This window comes from Cololabis saira, chromosome 13, assembly GCF_033807715.1.
Source record: "Cololabis saira isolate AMF1-May2022 chromosome 13, fColSai1.1, whole genome shotgun sequence".
In the NCBI taxonomy this organism is placed as follows: Eukaryota; Metazoa; Chordata; class Actinopteri; order Beloniformes; family Belonidae; genus Cololabis; species Cololabis saira.
In genome coordinates, this window is record NC_084599.1 from 30,979,577 (window position 1) to 30,993,582 (window position 14,006).

At 40.0% G+C, this 14,006-nt stretch overlaps 1 protein-coding gene across 1 annotated transcript in view; it reads right to left on the reverse strand.

The window, feature by feature from the left end:
* Positions 1-227: 227 nt before the first annotated feature.
* LOC133458594 (contactin-associated protein-like 4) overlaps positions 228-14,006 on the reverse strand; it is a 154,507-nt gene continuing 140,728 nt past the window's right edge. Inside the window, exons 20-25 of the mRNA XM_061738655.1 lie at positions 11,503-11,730; positions 9,269-9,402; positions 6,406-6,493; positions 1,702-1,908; positions 1,232-1,303; positions 228-977 (exon numbers count right to left, since the gene is read on the reverse strand). Of these exons, the coding sequence (XP_061594639.1) occupies positions 781-977; positions 1,232-1,303; positions 1,702-1,908; positions 6,406-6,493; positions 9,269-9,402; positions 11,503-11,730 (926 nt within the window). The 3' untranslated portion in view covers positions 228-780. The remainder of the gene's footprint in view (positions 978-1,231; positions 1,304-1,701; positions 1,909-6,405; positions 6,494-9,268; positions 9,403-11,502; positions 11,731-14,006) is intronic.

The window sequence follows — 14,006 nt, forward strand, 5'->3', positions numbered from 1 at the left end:
CTCCATCAGGCAAAGACAGATTTGTGCTTCAGCGGAAAAACATGAAATGCGTGCCGAGCGGAGAGGGTGGCGGAGAGCTTTGTTTTATGTCTGCTGCTTAAAGCTGTTTGAGAGATTCCTGGAGCTGCTCACTGCAGGTGGTACAGTACAGCCGGAAGAAGAAGACAAAAAGAGAAAGATCATCTTGGTCTCATTGTAAAGTTATTTTTTTTATTTTTGTCACCATATAGAGAAAAACCACAGTACGTAGCATAAAAGGTATCCGACTAACTCAGTGACAAAGTGTAGAGGCGAACTTTTAGAGGTTTTAACATAGTATTCATATATACAGCAGGTGCTGGAATCATTTTCACTACAAGGAAATGGATTTTATATCATTCTGGGACTGAAGTGACTCTAGTAAAGTGATGTGTTTTCATAGCTCTGATGTCTCAAATTTCAGATTTCAAAGGTTCATTTTCCTCATAGAAAAGTGCTTCTTATAAATCAAGCACAAAAGTTTCTGTTTTAATGGTCGTGTCTATCCTCCATCGTCTCTAGTAGATTTGAATATTTCCGAGTGCCAGAGAAATGTAATCATAAGCACACAAAATACCATCTGCTGTACATTTTAACTATTTACATGAAAATAAACGCTTCACTGACTTCCATTTAGGGGGACGGAGTCCAACAAATTTGCCAGTTCTTTTCACAAACTCTGCAATATTTCCAAACAAAACAAACAGAAAAAGTCAAGTCAGCAGCACCGATTCTGTCCTGTCAGGTGAGACAGGTCTGCTCTTAAATAAAAAACTCCTTTTGGTTTTCACTGGGAATGCTCAGAGAGTCCGCTTGGCTGCTGAATGGGAACTCGTTGAAATCTTCGGGCTGTGCAGCTTTTACTTCCCGGTCCCGATACGTCTCTTTCCTGCTGCAGATGAATTTGGCCATGATCGCTAATGCAGCCACCGTGAGAAAAATCACCACCGCAATCACACCTAGAAAACACAAAAGAGAAGGTGTCTTGAAATAAATCTAAATTTATCTTGATAATTGCCTAGTTTCTTAATTATTTGTTATATATCCTCTCATGAATCAGAATCCAATTTTAACATTCATTAAAAAAGGTAATTGGCTGACCTTTGCATTGAATAAAAAATTTGCATAACCATGTCTATTAATTAAAATTGACTTTAAAATTCAAGTTTCATATAATGCCAATGCACTACTCTTCTACGGTGGACAGCATTACCTCCAATTAGAGCCGAGTCGCTCCTGATGGCATTGACTAAAGGCTGACCCGGATCTCCTGAGCCAGGCTGATCTGCAAACAGATAAAAAGGGAGAAAGGACAAAGAGCAAGAGTGGGGGGAAAAGATTTCAGGGAAATGGTAAAAAAAGATTAAGTCGTAGAGTAGGAACAGAAAGTAGAGTTAGTGTGAAAACCATTAGCTGGTACACAGACCTTATTTAAGCCCCAGCACAGCCTAATAGATATCTCCACAGTTGTCTTACTAATCTCACTGGCAGCTGTGCCATCAGTCCGTCTCCTGACTGCAGAGCATCCTTAATGAGCCCATAAGAAAGTCTAATAAACAGTCATAAGAATGATTTTAAAAAGGCACAAAAAGGATTCCCACACTGCAGAAGCGTGGCACGCTCCCCCGCTGATCTAAGGGTAGGCTAGGATGAGATGTGAGGGTTACGTGTGCTCAGCGGTACCTGATAAGGAGTGTGTGGTTTCCGCTGCGTAGGGATCAGCCAGAGAGGAGGAAACGCAGCTTGATTCTACCAGCAGGCCAGTGACAACGACACGGCTGTCACCGTGGAGCAGAGCAGCTTTAAGAGGACTGATGGAGTTAAACTGAACGCCTGACAGGCAGCCGGTGAACCCGAGAGAGGCCGACTCTGCGTCGACTCCGTCAGTCTCTGAGCACAACAAAAACAGAGCGAGGAAACATACTTATTAGTGCAAGTTTGAAACACAGCAGCGAGGAATGCTAATGTTCATCTTGATGAGCAGTTGGTATAATCAATGAAGTTACATTCATTTTGATGCAAAACAGGAGGAACCTGATGAAACTGAAGCATTGCCAAATGAAAACCGTAACAGTGGGCCATGATGAGTAACCATAAACTGACAGCTTTTATACAGTAAATGTTCCATGAGGTATGATGTATTATGTGGTTTGGGAACCCTGAAACCACATCCTTGGTTCATGAAGACATTTTGATCTTCCCTCCAGAGGCTTGTTGGTGTCCAGACCTGGTTTAACTTATAGTTTGTCAAATTATTTCAGTCAAATAAAAAAAAAAAGATCTATTGAGTATTAAATATAATCTATTTAAAGGACAAGGTGCAAGAAGAACACAAAAATAATTACAAAGTAGGTGCAACTTAATTCTGAAATCTGCCTGAAATACTCCCTGCATGTGCAGGTATTAGCACTGGTCATTTCCCTCAGGAACTACCAATATAAACCTAATTTCTCATAGAATTACCTGGACAAGTACTTGGACTTTTAATACTCCCGTTATTGAGAAGATATGAGTCCATAATATATCTTTTTATGGTTTCATTTAACTTAAACACAAGTGGGACTTTATTGGTAATAATGAAAAAGAAAATCAAAATACAACCAAACCAATCCAATTTTATGAAACAGCCCTGAATTTGCTCCTCGACAGGAACCTCACTTAAGCTGGGCATACACTGTGAGATTTTTTAAATTGTTTGATTCATCCCCATCTCACACTGCATGACTAGATCGCTGAGTTCAAAAGTTCACAGCCCACGATTCATGGTCTCACACTGTACGTCCCGATGCTTGGATGCGACCCGTCTGCTCACACTGTACGTTCATAATCCTCACGTCGGACCTCTGTGTACTGGAACTGCAACGCCAAAAAGAAGTGGAAGAGGAGGAACCCCGAAGTGGGAGACACAAAAGATGCTCAGCAAAAACAAACCTTAAGCCTGAATTATGGCTCCGCGTTAAATCGACGGCGTAACTGTACGGTGCGGGTCGCTGCGTAACCTACGCCGTAGGCTCTGCGTTGGTGTAACGCGTAACCATAAATCAGCCTTTAGTGCCGTTCTGTGTGGCCATAAATGAAAAAAGATTTGACAACGTCGTGATTGGACAAGGAATTGGCTGGGCAGACGTGGGAAATGCAGTCTTTTTTTCTGCTATTAAAACATGATTTGTAATGTGAATTTGCAACACTTTAAACTACAAATAATAGTTTTTGACGTGATATCAGAGATTGCGCATGCTCTCTGCGAAAGGATGAGGCCAATCGGGTCGTAGCTGCTTCAACTGTGCGATACCTTCACGAGGAGCGACCAGGATTTCAAACAAGTTTGATTTTCTTGCGAGCACACGATTTGTGATCGGGAGCTCGTCATGAGGTGTTCATCTCTCGTCGTTACCCCACGTTTACTGCACGAGTCATGACCAACGATTGGGTCAAAATCTGGCCCGATCCAAAAAATAGTTGCATGACTGGAAAATCGGCTCAAAACGAGCCGATAATCGCACAGTGTATGCCCGGCTTTAGCAGGGAAATGGTAATGGATTCAACATTCTTTATTTGTCATCGTTCAAATTTCATAACATTGTAATTACTGAGCAGATTGTATGAGCAGATTACGCTTTTCTTTCTTTTTGTATGCGTAATTGATAAATGCAAGGGCAACAACAACTCTTTTCAGGCATAATGGTACTTGAAGGACTTCATTTTGGAGCAATTAGCAGAAAAATGTCAAACTTCAGTTTGACCTTAGAGAAATATAATTTATACTGATATTTTGGTAAACATACATTTTGCAGTAAAGAGGAATACAGAAGGACAGGAACACGTGATACTGCATGCTGAGAGTGCGATGATGTGGGCATGAAGAAACATCTGAAAATTGTATGAAGAGAGAAAGTTGCAAGCATATACAGTGCGATGACTACTCGAATTACACATTTAGTGTAGCGTTCCTCCTTAAGAACCTTCCAGAGAGTCTAACTGATGGCAAATGTAATCAGAATCCAACGACTTGTGATGGTTGGTCCTAAATAAAATTCTAAGTAGCACAGCTACTGTATAAATAATAAAATGAACCGCAATTATCCCTGCAGAGGAATTTGATTGCTCAGCACATCACTACCAGCCATCTAAGTTATTACTAGGCTGAGAAACAACTTCCAACACATAAATGTGACACTGCAGCATATAGCCTCATTGGACTTTAATAGCAGGAATACCTGATGAGGCTTTAAGTTTTAACCTGCAGGTGAACCCCTGAGCGGCAGGAAAAGATGCTGTGAAGTGACAGCTGCAGAGGTCGACCAAAGGTCGTAGTTTCACTTTCAAGTTTGTAGGTGATCGACCCAAAAGCAGCCACTCGAAAAAACAGTCGCAGGTAATATGAAAACACAACTGGCAGGAGAAACAACCTGGGAGTCGACGATGACAGAATATCATAACAAAAAAAGTCACTTATAAGGATCTTACCCTGAAAAAAGGAGCACTGAGTTTAAATACGGAGTGAAGAAATGGCAATATAAACAACAGCAGTGGAGCCCAGAAACATGAACCCTGCTGTGAAACAAAAGCAGGAAGGAATGCTGACAGAGGTATAAAATGAAAACCCAAAATAAAACTGGCAGTTTAAACAAACCCCAAACATTTGCAAGAACTGCCAAAAACACATATTATATTACATGCATCATTATATGAAATGTACCCCCCCACACACACAAAATGAGGAGGTGAGTTCATGGCCAGTGCTTCATCATAACTGATCTATATGCCATTTCTAAGAAAGCGGTGGCCATGAGACCTGAAACTGATGTCTGGTACAAATAGTACTAATATTTCATTGTTTACACATTTTCATTTTTTACTCAGAGTTAAAGGACCTGGGTTTGTCAGTAGGGCCCCGGTTCACACCATCGCAGAAGTGGAATTACTTTTTTTAATCTCGTTAGGGGCTTAAAACTGCTGTTAAGCTGCAAATGTAGACATTCTGCTCCCTAATTAAAATGATCCCTTATTACCAATCTAGTAAAAGACATAGGATTTATTTCACTCCAGAAAAACCCTTTAGATCCATCTGATAGGATGTCTATGAGTGTGCTGTTACTTGGAATACAGAAATTTCAGATGCCTGTTACCGCAGTAACTTTTACGCTAAAATTCTGTTTCACTTTCTGGTGGACAGCTTCATGTAGCTGTAATGGATTATAGCAACATGGGTTTGGGCAACTCAAAGGTAATTTAGCAATGAATAATGATGATGATGGCATAATGTTAGCAGATTTCTGCCGTCACTGGCTTTGAATGTTGTTGTGGAGAGTCAGCTCCTCTCCGCCCTTCCAGGCCATTATTGGCTTAATTTCAACCTTTTTATCATGCAATCATGCTTGCATTTGTTTCAACAAAATTCAAATGGGATCCTTTTCATTAGTGGCAGTAGATAGTGGCAGTAGATAAAAATGGTGAGATGTGTGAAGTTTGTTGATTAACAACTTCAATTCAAATAGCTTCTCAATTAAAACCATTTCAATGGACGAGTTCCTTTGAAATGCAAAGATGTGTCTCAGCTACAGATGTTTATAACCAGGTTTTCCTTTCTCAATTTTTCCTAAAAGATGCTATCTAAACAAAAAGACCAGGTATTGGCTGTGGAGTGAGTCACCAAAGGAGTTGCAAAGCCTTTCTTTCTTTAAATCAATTCAGCAGGAGAGGCCAGCAGGACAATGGCAGAGATGATGCTCAGAGTGAAGTATTCTGTCTTGGAGACAGCGGGTGAATGGAAGTGTCTGACCTTCTGGTTTGTTTTGACCCAACCACCAGCAGGCGAGAGTTATTGGTTGTTATGCCAAATCACAGGGTGCTGATTCCAATCTTCTAAGTAATTCCAATCTTCAAAGTAATTTCTTCTTTTCAAACACTCTCATTAGCATACAAAGTGAAGGGCCGCTTCTGAAATTATTACCATTTTACTTTCCACTCAGACTGGATATCACACTGCTTCAATAAGTCAAATAAAAGTGCCCGCACATACGTTGTTCACAAGTTAAAATAAGACATATGTTGTGGATTAAACAGATATGTAACCCACTCTCATCTAATGCTACATAGCAGGCTGTGAGTGGGTGGCTCCTGAGACATTCCCCAGGGTGTTATCAGTTTGCATCTCTCTGAGAAATGACTCCTTTTACAACCTCTCAAAAATGAATGTCAGATTGTGTGAAGATGCATTTGTTGCGCAGGCCACAGCTTTCCATCTGGTCCACTCAGAATGATAAACGGAAAGCAGCAGAGGCCCCTTAGAGTATTATTTTGTAATTCAAAACCAAAAATTTTAGCACTGTTATTTAGGCGAGCCTTTCAAAGTGTCAGCCAATTTGTTGAGAGAGCATCACTTACCCTGCAATCTGCCCAGGATGACTGATGTGATGCTGTTGAACTCCACATCAGATGTCAGGTTAAAGTCCTCTCTTGGATTCTGGTCAATCTGAAAGATGATTTATCTCAAACAAAGCCTGATAACAACAACAACAACCAGTGAAGGACTCCTTAATAATATTGTGCTGTTTACAGCAGGTGCAGAGGTGCAGAAGAACAAATGAACATAGAAACCTGGCAAGAGACTAATCCCTTGCTCTGATTTGTAGATTGAAAAGAGATTGAGACAAATCACTTTTTCCACTTATTTCCCAAAACGTACATCCTCAACTCCTCTCTTTGCATTTGTGTCCGGTACACCTGGGATGCAAAGCGGAGGAACCGAGGACGGTCAAGGAGGGAGGAGGCGAGTTAACAGCCGCCTGTCAGTATTAGATGTTCGTGCTTCTGAGCCCTCATTTGAAATTGGTGTCAATAAAATATTATATGTGACACAACTACATCATTTGCCAAGTAATATGTTTATCTGACAGGTGTTTGTGACAACTTTCCTATTCACAACGGAGAATTAAAATGTCACAGCTGCTTTGAACGTTGCTAAAGCTGAAACGTCTTCTGCAATAGAAACACTTGTTTTCCTTGCACACAGCTCTTCTCCCCTCCAGGTGCCGCCCAGGAACTCAGGCATCATTCAAAGTATTCAGCCAAAATGAGTTTTATGGTCACAGGACAGATGACACAAGAGGCTGTAAAAATAATGGGTTTAACCTTTTGTGAAGGTTTCATTAATTGTACAAACATGATTGCCCCTTTTATGTTCCTGATACAAAGTACAAAACAGCCAGCAGGGGAAATGACACGATTATAGGGAAGTATGGCTTCTCTGGATGAACAAATATGAACCCACAAGCACAGGGCTGTGAAAAAAACACAGCTTGGTCCTGAACCCTGTTGATTTTTGATACTTTGATACTTCATGTCTCCTCTCTTAACTGATTTGAAGTGAATAATTTCACTCTACAAAGCAAGTTATACACATTTTTAGGACAACAGTGCTGTTTCTTCTAATATATGCAGAGATGTTTTGGGAAATAGCACATCTATTAGTTTTAAACTATTTTGAGTGAATCCTTTAGCTCTGCATAAAAATCTGAAAAATGTACTTTCTTAGTGAGTAATAGGCATTTTGAAGTTTTTGTGACAATAATGTTTTCCAATTTATGCCAGAAAAACACTTATAAGGAGATAACCATGGAGAGCAAAGTAGTTTTAACTGCACAAACTTTAGTTACAAAGTCCAATCCTGGCGCCAGTCAGCTGGCACCCGCCAGTAACGCTGACTCCAAGAGTGGAGGATGTGATTATTTGTAGTTCCAGCACTTAAATACAAGCTGTTACTGAACAAGTCACAGAAATACCTGCTTGGCTAGTAATAAAAGCGCTGGTGGTATTTGACTCTTTCATATACTGTATTTTACAGAAGTACGAGTATCATTGCTCTCCATGATCAATATTACCATCATATTATCCACATACATGTTTGCAGAGATAAGAACTACGGAACTAAATAAGAACTACTGTTAACTGATAAATATGTTACTGCCAGATAATTTAAAAAGTTCTTCAAATACATTTTTACCGATCATGAGCTGAATCTGTGTTTGGAGTCAGTTATTAGACAGCTCAGTCAAACATCTAGAGATGACAGCTAAATACCGTATTCCACACTATTAGGGGCAGTTAAAATCCTTAATTTTTATCAAAAATCTGCCCTATAATCGGCTGCGCTCAAAAATCTGTCAAAATGTTTTAGTGCTACTTCGGTAGCGACGAAGCTTCTCCGCTTGACTGATTGTCGGACCATTCAGCTGACACATTAAAGTCGGTCCTTGGTTGGATACGGGTTAACGTCAGACAACGTTAGTTAACTAATTTTGTGGCGCTGGCAAGCAACCGTCATTCAACATCTAGTCCATGTTACCTTATTATAATTAGACGTCAAGAGTTTAAGCGTAACCCCAATTTTCAAATCTATATCATGATCCAATTCTAATCAAATGTTAGAATACAACGCTGTCCAACCTCACACTAACTTCAGGTGTCTGCCATCGCTGGCAACAATGAACCAATCAGCGAACAGGACATAGTGCGGTTACCTCTGCCATTTTTTATTTGTGGATTCGTGGAAGACAAATGATTTAAAAATGTGAGTGTATTTTTCTGTATTTGTTACAACTAAACAATATTATCAGTTATTGTGAATGAGTTGAATAAAGTTCAACTTACCAGAATGTTTGTTGCGCTTTATATACATTTTATCGTGCGCCTTATAACCCGGCATGACTAATGTATGAAAACAGACCTGTTCATTGAAATTGCGCCTTACAATACGGTGCGCATTAGTCCAAGTTAATTTCCTGTAGTCACTCTTCACATCCTTAGTTTCCACTCCAGGTTGTAAATGGTTACTCATCTAATTTCAAATATGCACGAAGCATACCAGATTGTACGATACGAAGATCTGACTGTGAAGAACTTAAGTAAGCTGCATGCACATTTATCTTCATTTACAGCACAGGGAACAGACCTGCGGGTTGTAGAATAAGCATAAGGCAGCAGTTTCAGGTCCTGAGCACAGGCATCAGCCCGTATCAGTTTCTGAAGGCAGACTCGATGTTAGAGCAGAATGAGCAATGGTTTATTTTGCATCTTAAAGCACAGTTTGAATCTTAGTCTGACAGAAAGTTGAAGCTCGAACAAATATTTCGAAAAAGAAAACTTATTTGCTATAGCTCCAGCTAGTGCTGACAGCCCACAGGCTATATTTAGCACAGCCCTGACCTGTGTGACAAAGTGTTACATATATGTGTGTGAGTGCGTTTACCTGCACAGACACGGCCTCTGCCTGTCGTCTGATAATAACCGCGTGCAGACACCTGTCAGCTAAGTTCATGACTCTGCTGCTGAACACCTCTACATCCCTGCTGCTGTGCAACTTGTACCTGAGTTCCAGCTCACCTTTATAAAAAAAAAACACACAAAACAAATATGCAATTATATTCTGCAAAATGAAATTGTAATCTCAGAGTAATTCCTCTGAAACTGGTGAACAAACCTGCAGGACCTTCCGTTGCAGTATACATCAGCATAACGGAAGAAAATTCACTATATTCATGCAGCAGAGAGAAGACCTTTATCGTCATCAGGTGATCATTTTTAACTGGTTACCACATGATTCTGAGAACTAGCGTTTGATCTTCTGTGTAGTGAAGATGGTGGCATTGAGGATCATTAATAAGTAGTGATCTGTTTGGTTGAACTTATTGCCTTCAGGGATTTTGTAACCTATATGTAATAACACGTAACGTCTTTTCCCCAGAACACTTGTAATATTCATTGTGTTGCATTTTTATTGCAACATGTTTAGTAGACCTACATGATATTTTGAGATCTCTCTCTAGTCTGGCGATGTGAGTCAAGGCACAACTACATCTTACAATTTTCCCAATTATTAAATAATTTGATGTTCTTGAAGCACAAGTTTCAGAAATATTAAAGGGCATGAGTTTAAAATTGAGAATGAACAGGTTAATTTGCATTTGTACATTTGTTTACGGATCCAAGACTTGGTCAATTTCTGTTATTGACAGTGGATAAATAGCTGACTGCAATCTAGATTTCCTTTTATTGAATTAAAGAATACAAATTACAAATTAAAAAATACCACCGTAACTGACCATAAAATATTGATACACCTTTGGTGACTTCAATATTTTACTCATCTACTAAGAGAAATTTTCAAAAAGCTGAATGGTACATACTGCTGTTCCACTTGACTGACTTGGGAGAGAAAATAATTATGAAGGCGTGTCGATACAACCGAACACTACCAGCCTTTCATGTGAGGGAACAAATGTTTTGAGCACTCTGAAATTAAGTGTGTGTTCAGGGCTTTAAAAAGACCAGAAGGAAATGTTTGACACATGCCACTGATGACCATAGAGAAACAGAGGGGCTAGATTAGCTTGACACGGGATGAAATAGAACGAACACAGCCAGGTGAGTTAAAGTCTGTCATTCTATGACTATTGCAAATGTATTTATTTGTTTGATAACATGTGCCAATAACATTAGAAAAGTGACACACAATATTCCTTAACCCAGGTTATTTATTTTACAATATTATGTATTTCAGTATGTAAAAAAAAAAAAAAAAAAAAAAAAAAAAAAAGGTAAGCCAAGTTGCCATCATGAACAAATAAAGCCCAACCGCTGAATGTAATCTGTGCAGGGAGGAAATGGGGGAGAAAAAAAATAAATCCATGCTTATTACAAATATTCATGCCGGAAAGAGTCAATTTAAATTTTTCCACTTTAATCAAATATCATATATCATATAATTTTTTTAAAGATTATGTTGTGCTGGATTTAGCATTTGTCCAATGCAACATATTATTATCCTACAATCCTGAAAGGGAATTCGTTCATACTGAGCCATTTAGTCCGTTTGGCTGCATGTGTGCAAATCTTTCACAATAAAAGCCCTGCTATAACAGGAAAGTTGTGCGCCAGAAGGGAAATTCAGAAGGAATTTGAATATGATATAGTTAACATTTGTAGCTGTAAACATCTAACCAGCTGACTGATTTAACTAAAGATAATTTGATATCACATAAATTAATTGAATGGTCAAATCTGCCAGAAGCTCAATTCAGAAACTCAAAAATCATTTAAATATGACATGTTTCACAATAACACTGTGATATAAAGTTAATTTACTTGAATTGTTATGTAATACCATTTTTATTTTTATAATGATTCAGGAACCATCATAGTCAAACAAACAGTAGTCAGGACAATCAATGAAGTGTCCAGCACACTGTTACAAGTAAGTAACATCATTTATTCATGGAAGGAACAGGGTTAAAAGAAAGGTCAAATTAAAATATCTACAGTAACAAGATTTAAAAAGGGCAGGTTTTTTGAGATTTTCTTTTTTCTGCTCCTTTTCATTCAAGTGTGTGAAATGTATGATGTTTTGTTTTGTAAAGAATGAAATAAATACTATGAATAAAATTTAAAAAAGGATTGCAGAATTAGAAAAAGTACATTTCTCACCACGTTCATTGATGAGCAGCATCAGGTACTCTTTGTAGAAAGAGCTGACGTAGAGCAGCAGAGCAGGAGTCTGACTGGTCCTGAAGCTCAGGGAGATGTTTTCTCCTCTCAGCGTGATATCTGAATGGATAGATGGGGGTAGGGTGCCAGGTTTTTTCCCGCTCAGCTCATTTGGCTCCTTGAGGATATAGGTGATGGATGTTGTTGACTTAAAGGCAGCTGAAACCTCTGAGAGATAAAAAAAAATAAAAGAAAAAAATGTCAGGAGTTTTCAGTAGTAGAGTGGACTGGTACCCAGTAGGTTTCCTGAAATGTCAAATATTAGATTTTGTTCACTCCTCTAAACACTTGAAGACACATCACTTGCATACAAACCCTGCACCTGCACATCAGCACCTCAATATCTAAACCTTTAGAGCTCTGTATTCTCAGGGAAGATGGTTTTCTGACTGCAGCATTAAGACATGGTTTTACACAAACTGGAAAAAAATACATGCATCAAAGAAAACGTGTGGGAAGAAGCAGCTCTATAATAATTATCTTAAAGTACTGAGTCTGTGCACCTATTTTGCAATCAAGAGAGTCAAGGAACACGGAGGATTTACTTCATAGTGTACGCCTAGAGACAGGCGGAGAGTCCTGTACATGCCGTCTTTTGTAAAATTAGTAGCTGACCTTCAGAGGGGAATAATATACGGACAAATAACCAGAGTCCACTTTGACCCTTACACTGGCGAGGGATGTCATTAAATGTACTCAGATGAAATATTTACTTGTCTGTCATTTTTGAGTTATTGCATAAGTGGGTGTAAGCATTGGAAGAGGATTTTTCTCCACCTTTTTTCAAGACCCAAATACACTTTGAGCAAAAAACAGAGACTAATTATGGAACATTTCTCTTTGGAACTGGAAAAACTGAATCTAGTGAGGAAGACTCAAATGTTGAGTGAGGGTTGGACTGATGTGATGCAGTTTTAAAGGTTTGTAATGGAGATAGAACAGATCCTTGAGGAACCCCGGTGCTGCTAGAAATAGTCTCAGATACGCAGCCGTCCACCCTGACGGACTGCGGTCGGCCTGTGAGGTAGTTCAGAATCCAGGCAGGGATGTCCGGGTGAAGCTACATAACCAGCAGCTTGTCTGTCAGGAGGCTGGGGTGGATGCTGTTGAAGCCACTGGAGAAATCAAAGGAAGTTACTTTCACAGAGCTTCCTGCAGCCTCAAGGTGAGACAGAGTCCTATGAGGGAGGAAGATGATTGCATCTTCCACACTGATGTGCTGCCGGTATGCAAACTGAAGGGGGGCCAGGACGGCAGAGAGCAGTGACTTCAGGTGATGGGGATCAAACCTCTCGAGTGTCTTCATGTGTGACATGAGCGCCACCGGCCTGTAGTCATTGAGAGTGCTGGGACGTCAATTCGTTGGTAATGGGGCAAAGCAGGAGGTCTCCCAGACACCAGGCACCTTCTCCAATCTCAGGGAGGGGTTAAAGAGGTGCTGAAAGACTCCCACCAGCTGTCCAGCACTCGCCCTGAGGACCCGATGTCGTCTGGCCCGCTGGCTTTGTTCCTCCCTCTGTACCTGGCTGGAGGTTCTGTGTTGTTCTGCCCTATCTTGGCCTCGATCTTCTCCTTGTAGGTGTTTTTGGCCTCCCTCAGTTTCCTCTTCAGCTCCTTCTAAACAGCCCTGAGCTCCTGGTGATCTTTGGCTTGCAAGCCTTATTGTTCCTGTTAAAAAGGCCTTTAATGTCTTTATTTATCCATGGCTTATCGTTTGGAAAGACGTGAACCTTTTTTGTTGGGACAATGCTGTCCTCACACAACTTTATGGAGTCTGTAATGCAAACGATGAAATTAACAACACTGCATTATGAGTGGATACCAATCACTTTTCATTACTTTTGAAACTTTTTTCATGAAAGTGACAATTCTTTTTTAATTTAAAGGAGCTTGAGGCCGGATTGTGGCAAGATTTATGAAAAAAATCCGTACACATTTGAAGTTTTCTCTCTCAGGCCAGTACGGAGGTGCTGATGCATGCTTTTATCTCATGTCGTTTAGATTATTGTAACGCCCTGCTCTCTGGTCTTCCTAAAAAGAACATGTACAACCTACAATTATTACAGAATTCAGCCGCACGCGTGCTGACGAGGACCAGAGGGCGGGAGCACATTACACCTGTTTTAAAATCGCTGCATTGGCTCCCCGTGCGCTTCAGGATCGATTTTAAGGTTCTTTTACTAGTTTTTAAGTGTCTTAATGGTCTTGGGCCTTCTTATTTGTCTGCACTACTTTTACCCTATCGACCCTCGCGGACCCTGAGGTCCTCCGGTGCTGGCCTTTTAACCATACCAAAAGTTAGAACCAGGACACACGGGGAGGCGGCATTCAGTTTTTATGGTCCCCGATTGTGGAACAGCCTCCCGGAGAACCTCAGGGCCGCAGAGACTGTTGATGTTTTTAAAAAGAGGCTCAAGACCCATCTCTTTAATCAGGCTTTTAAC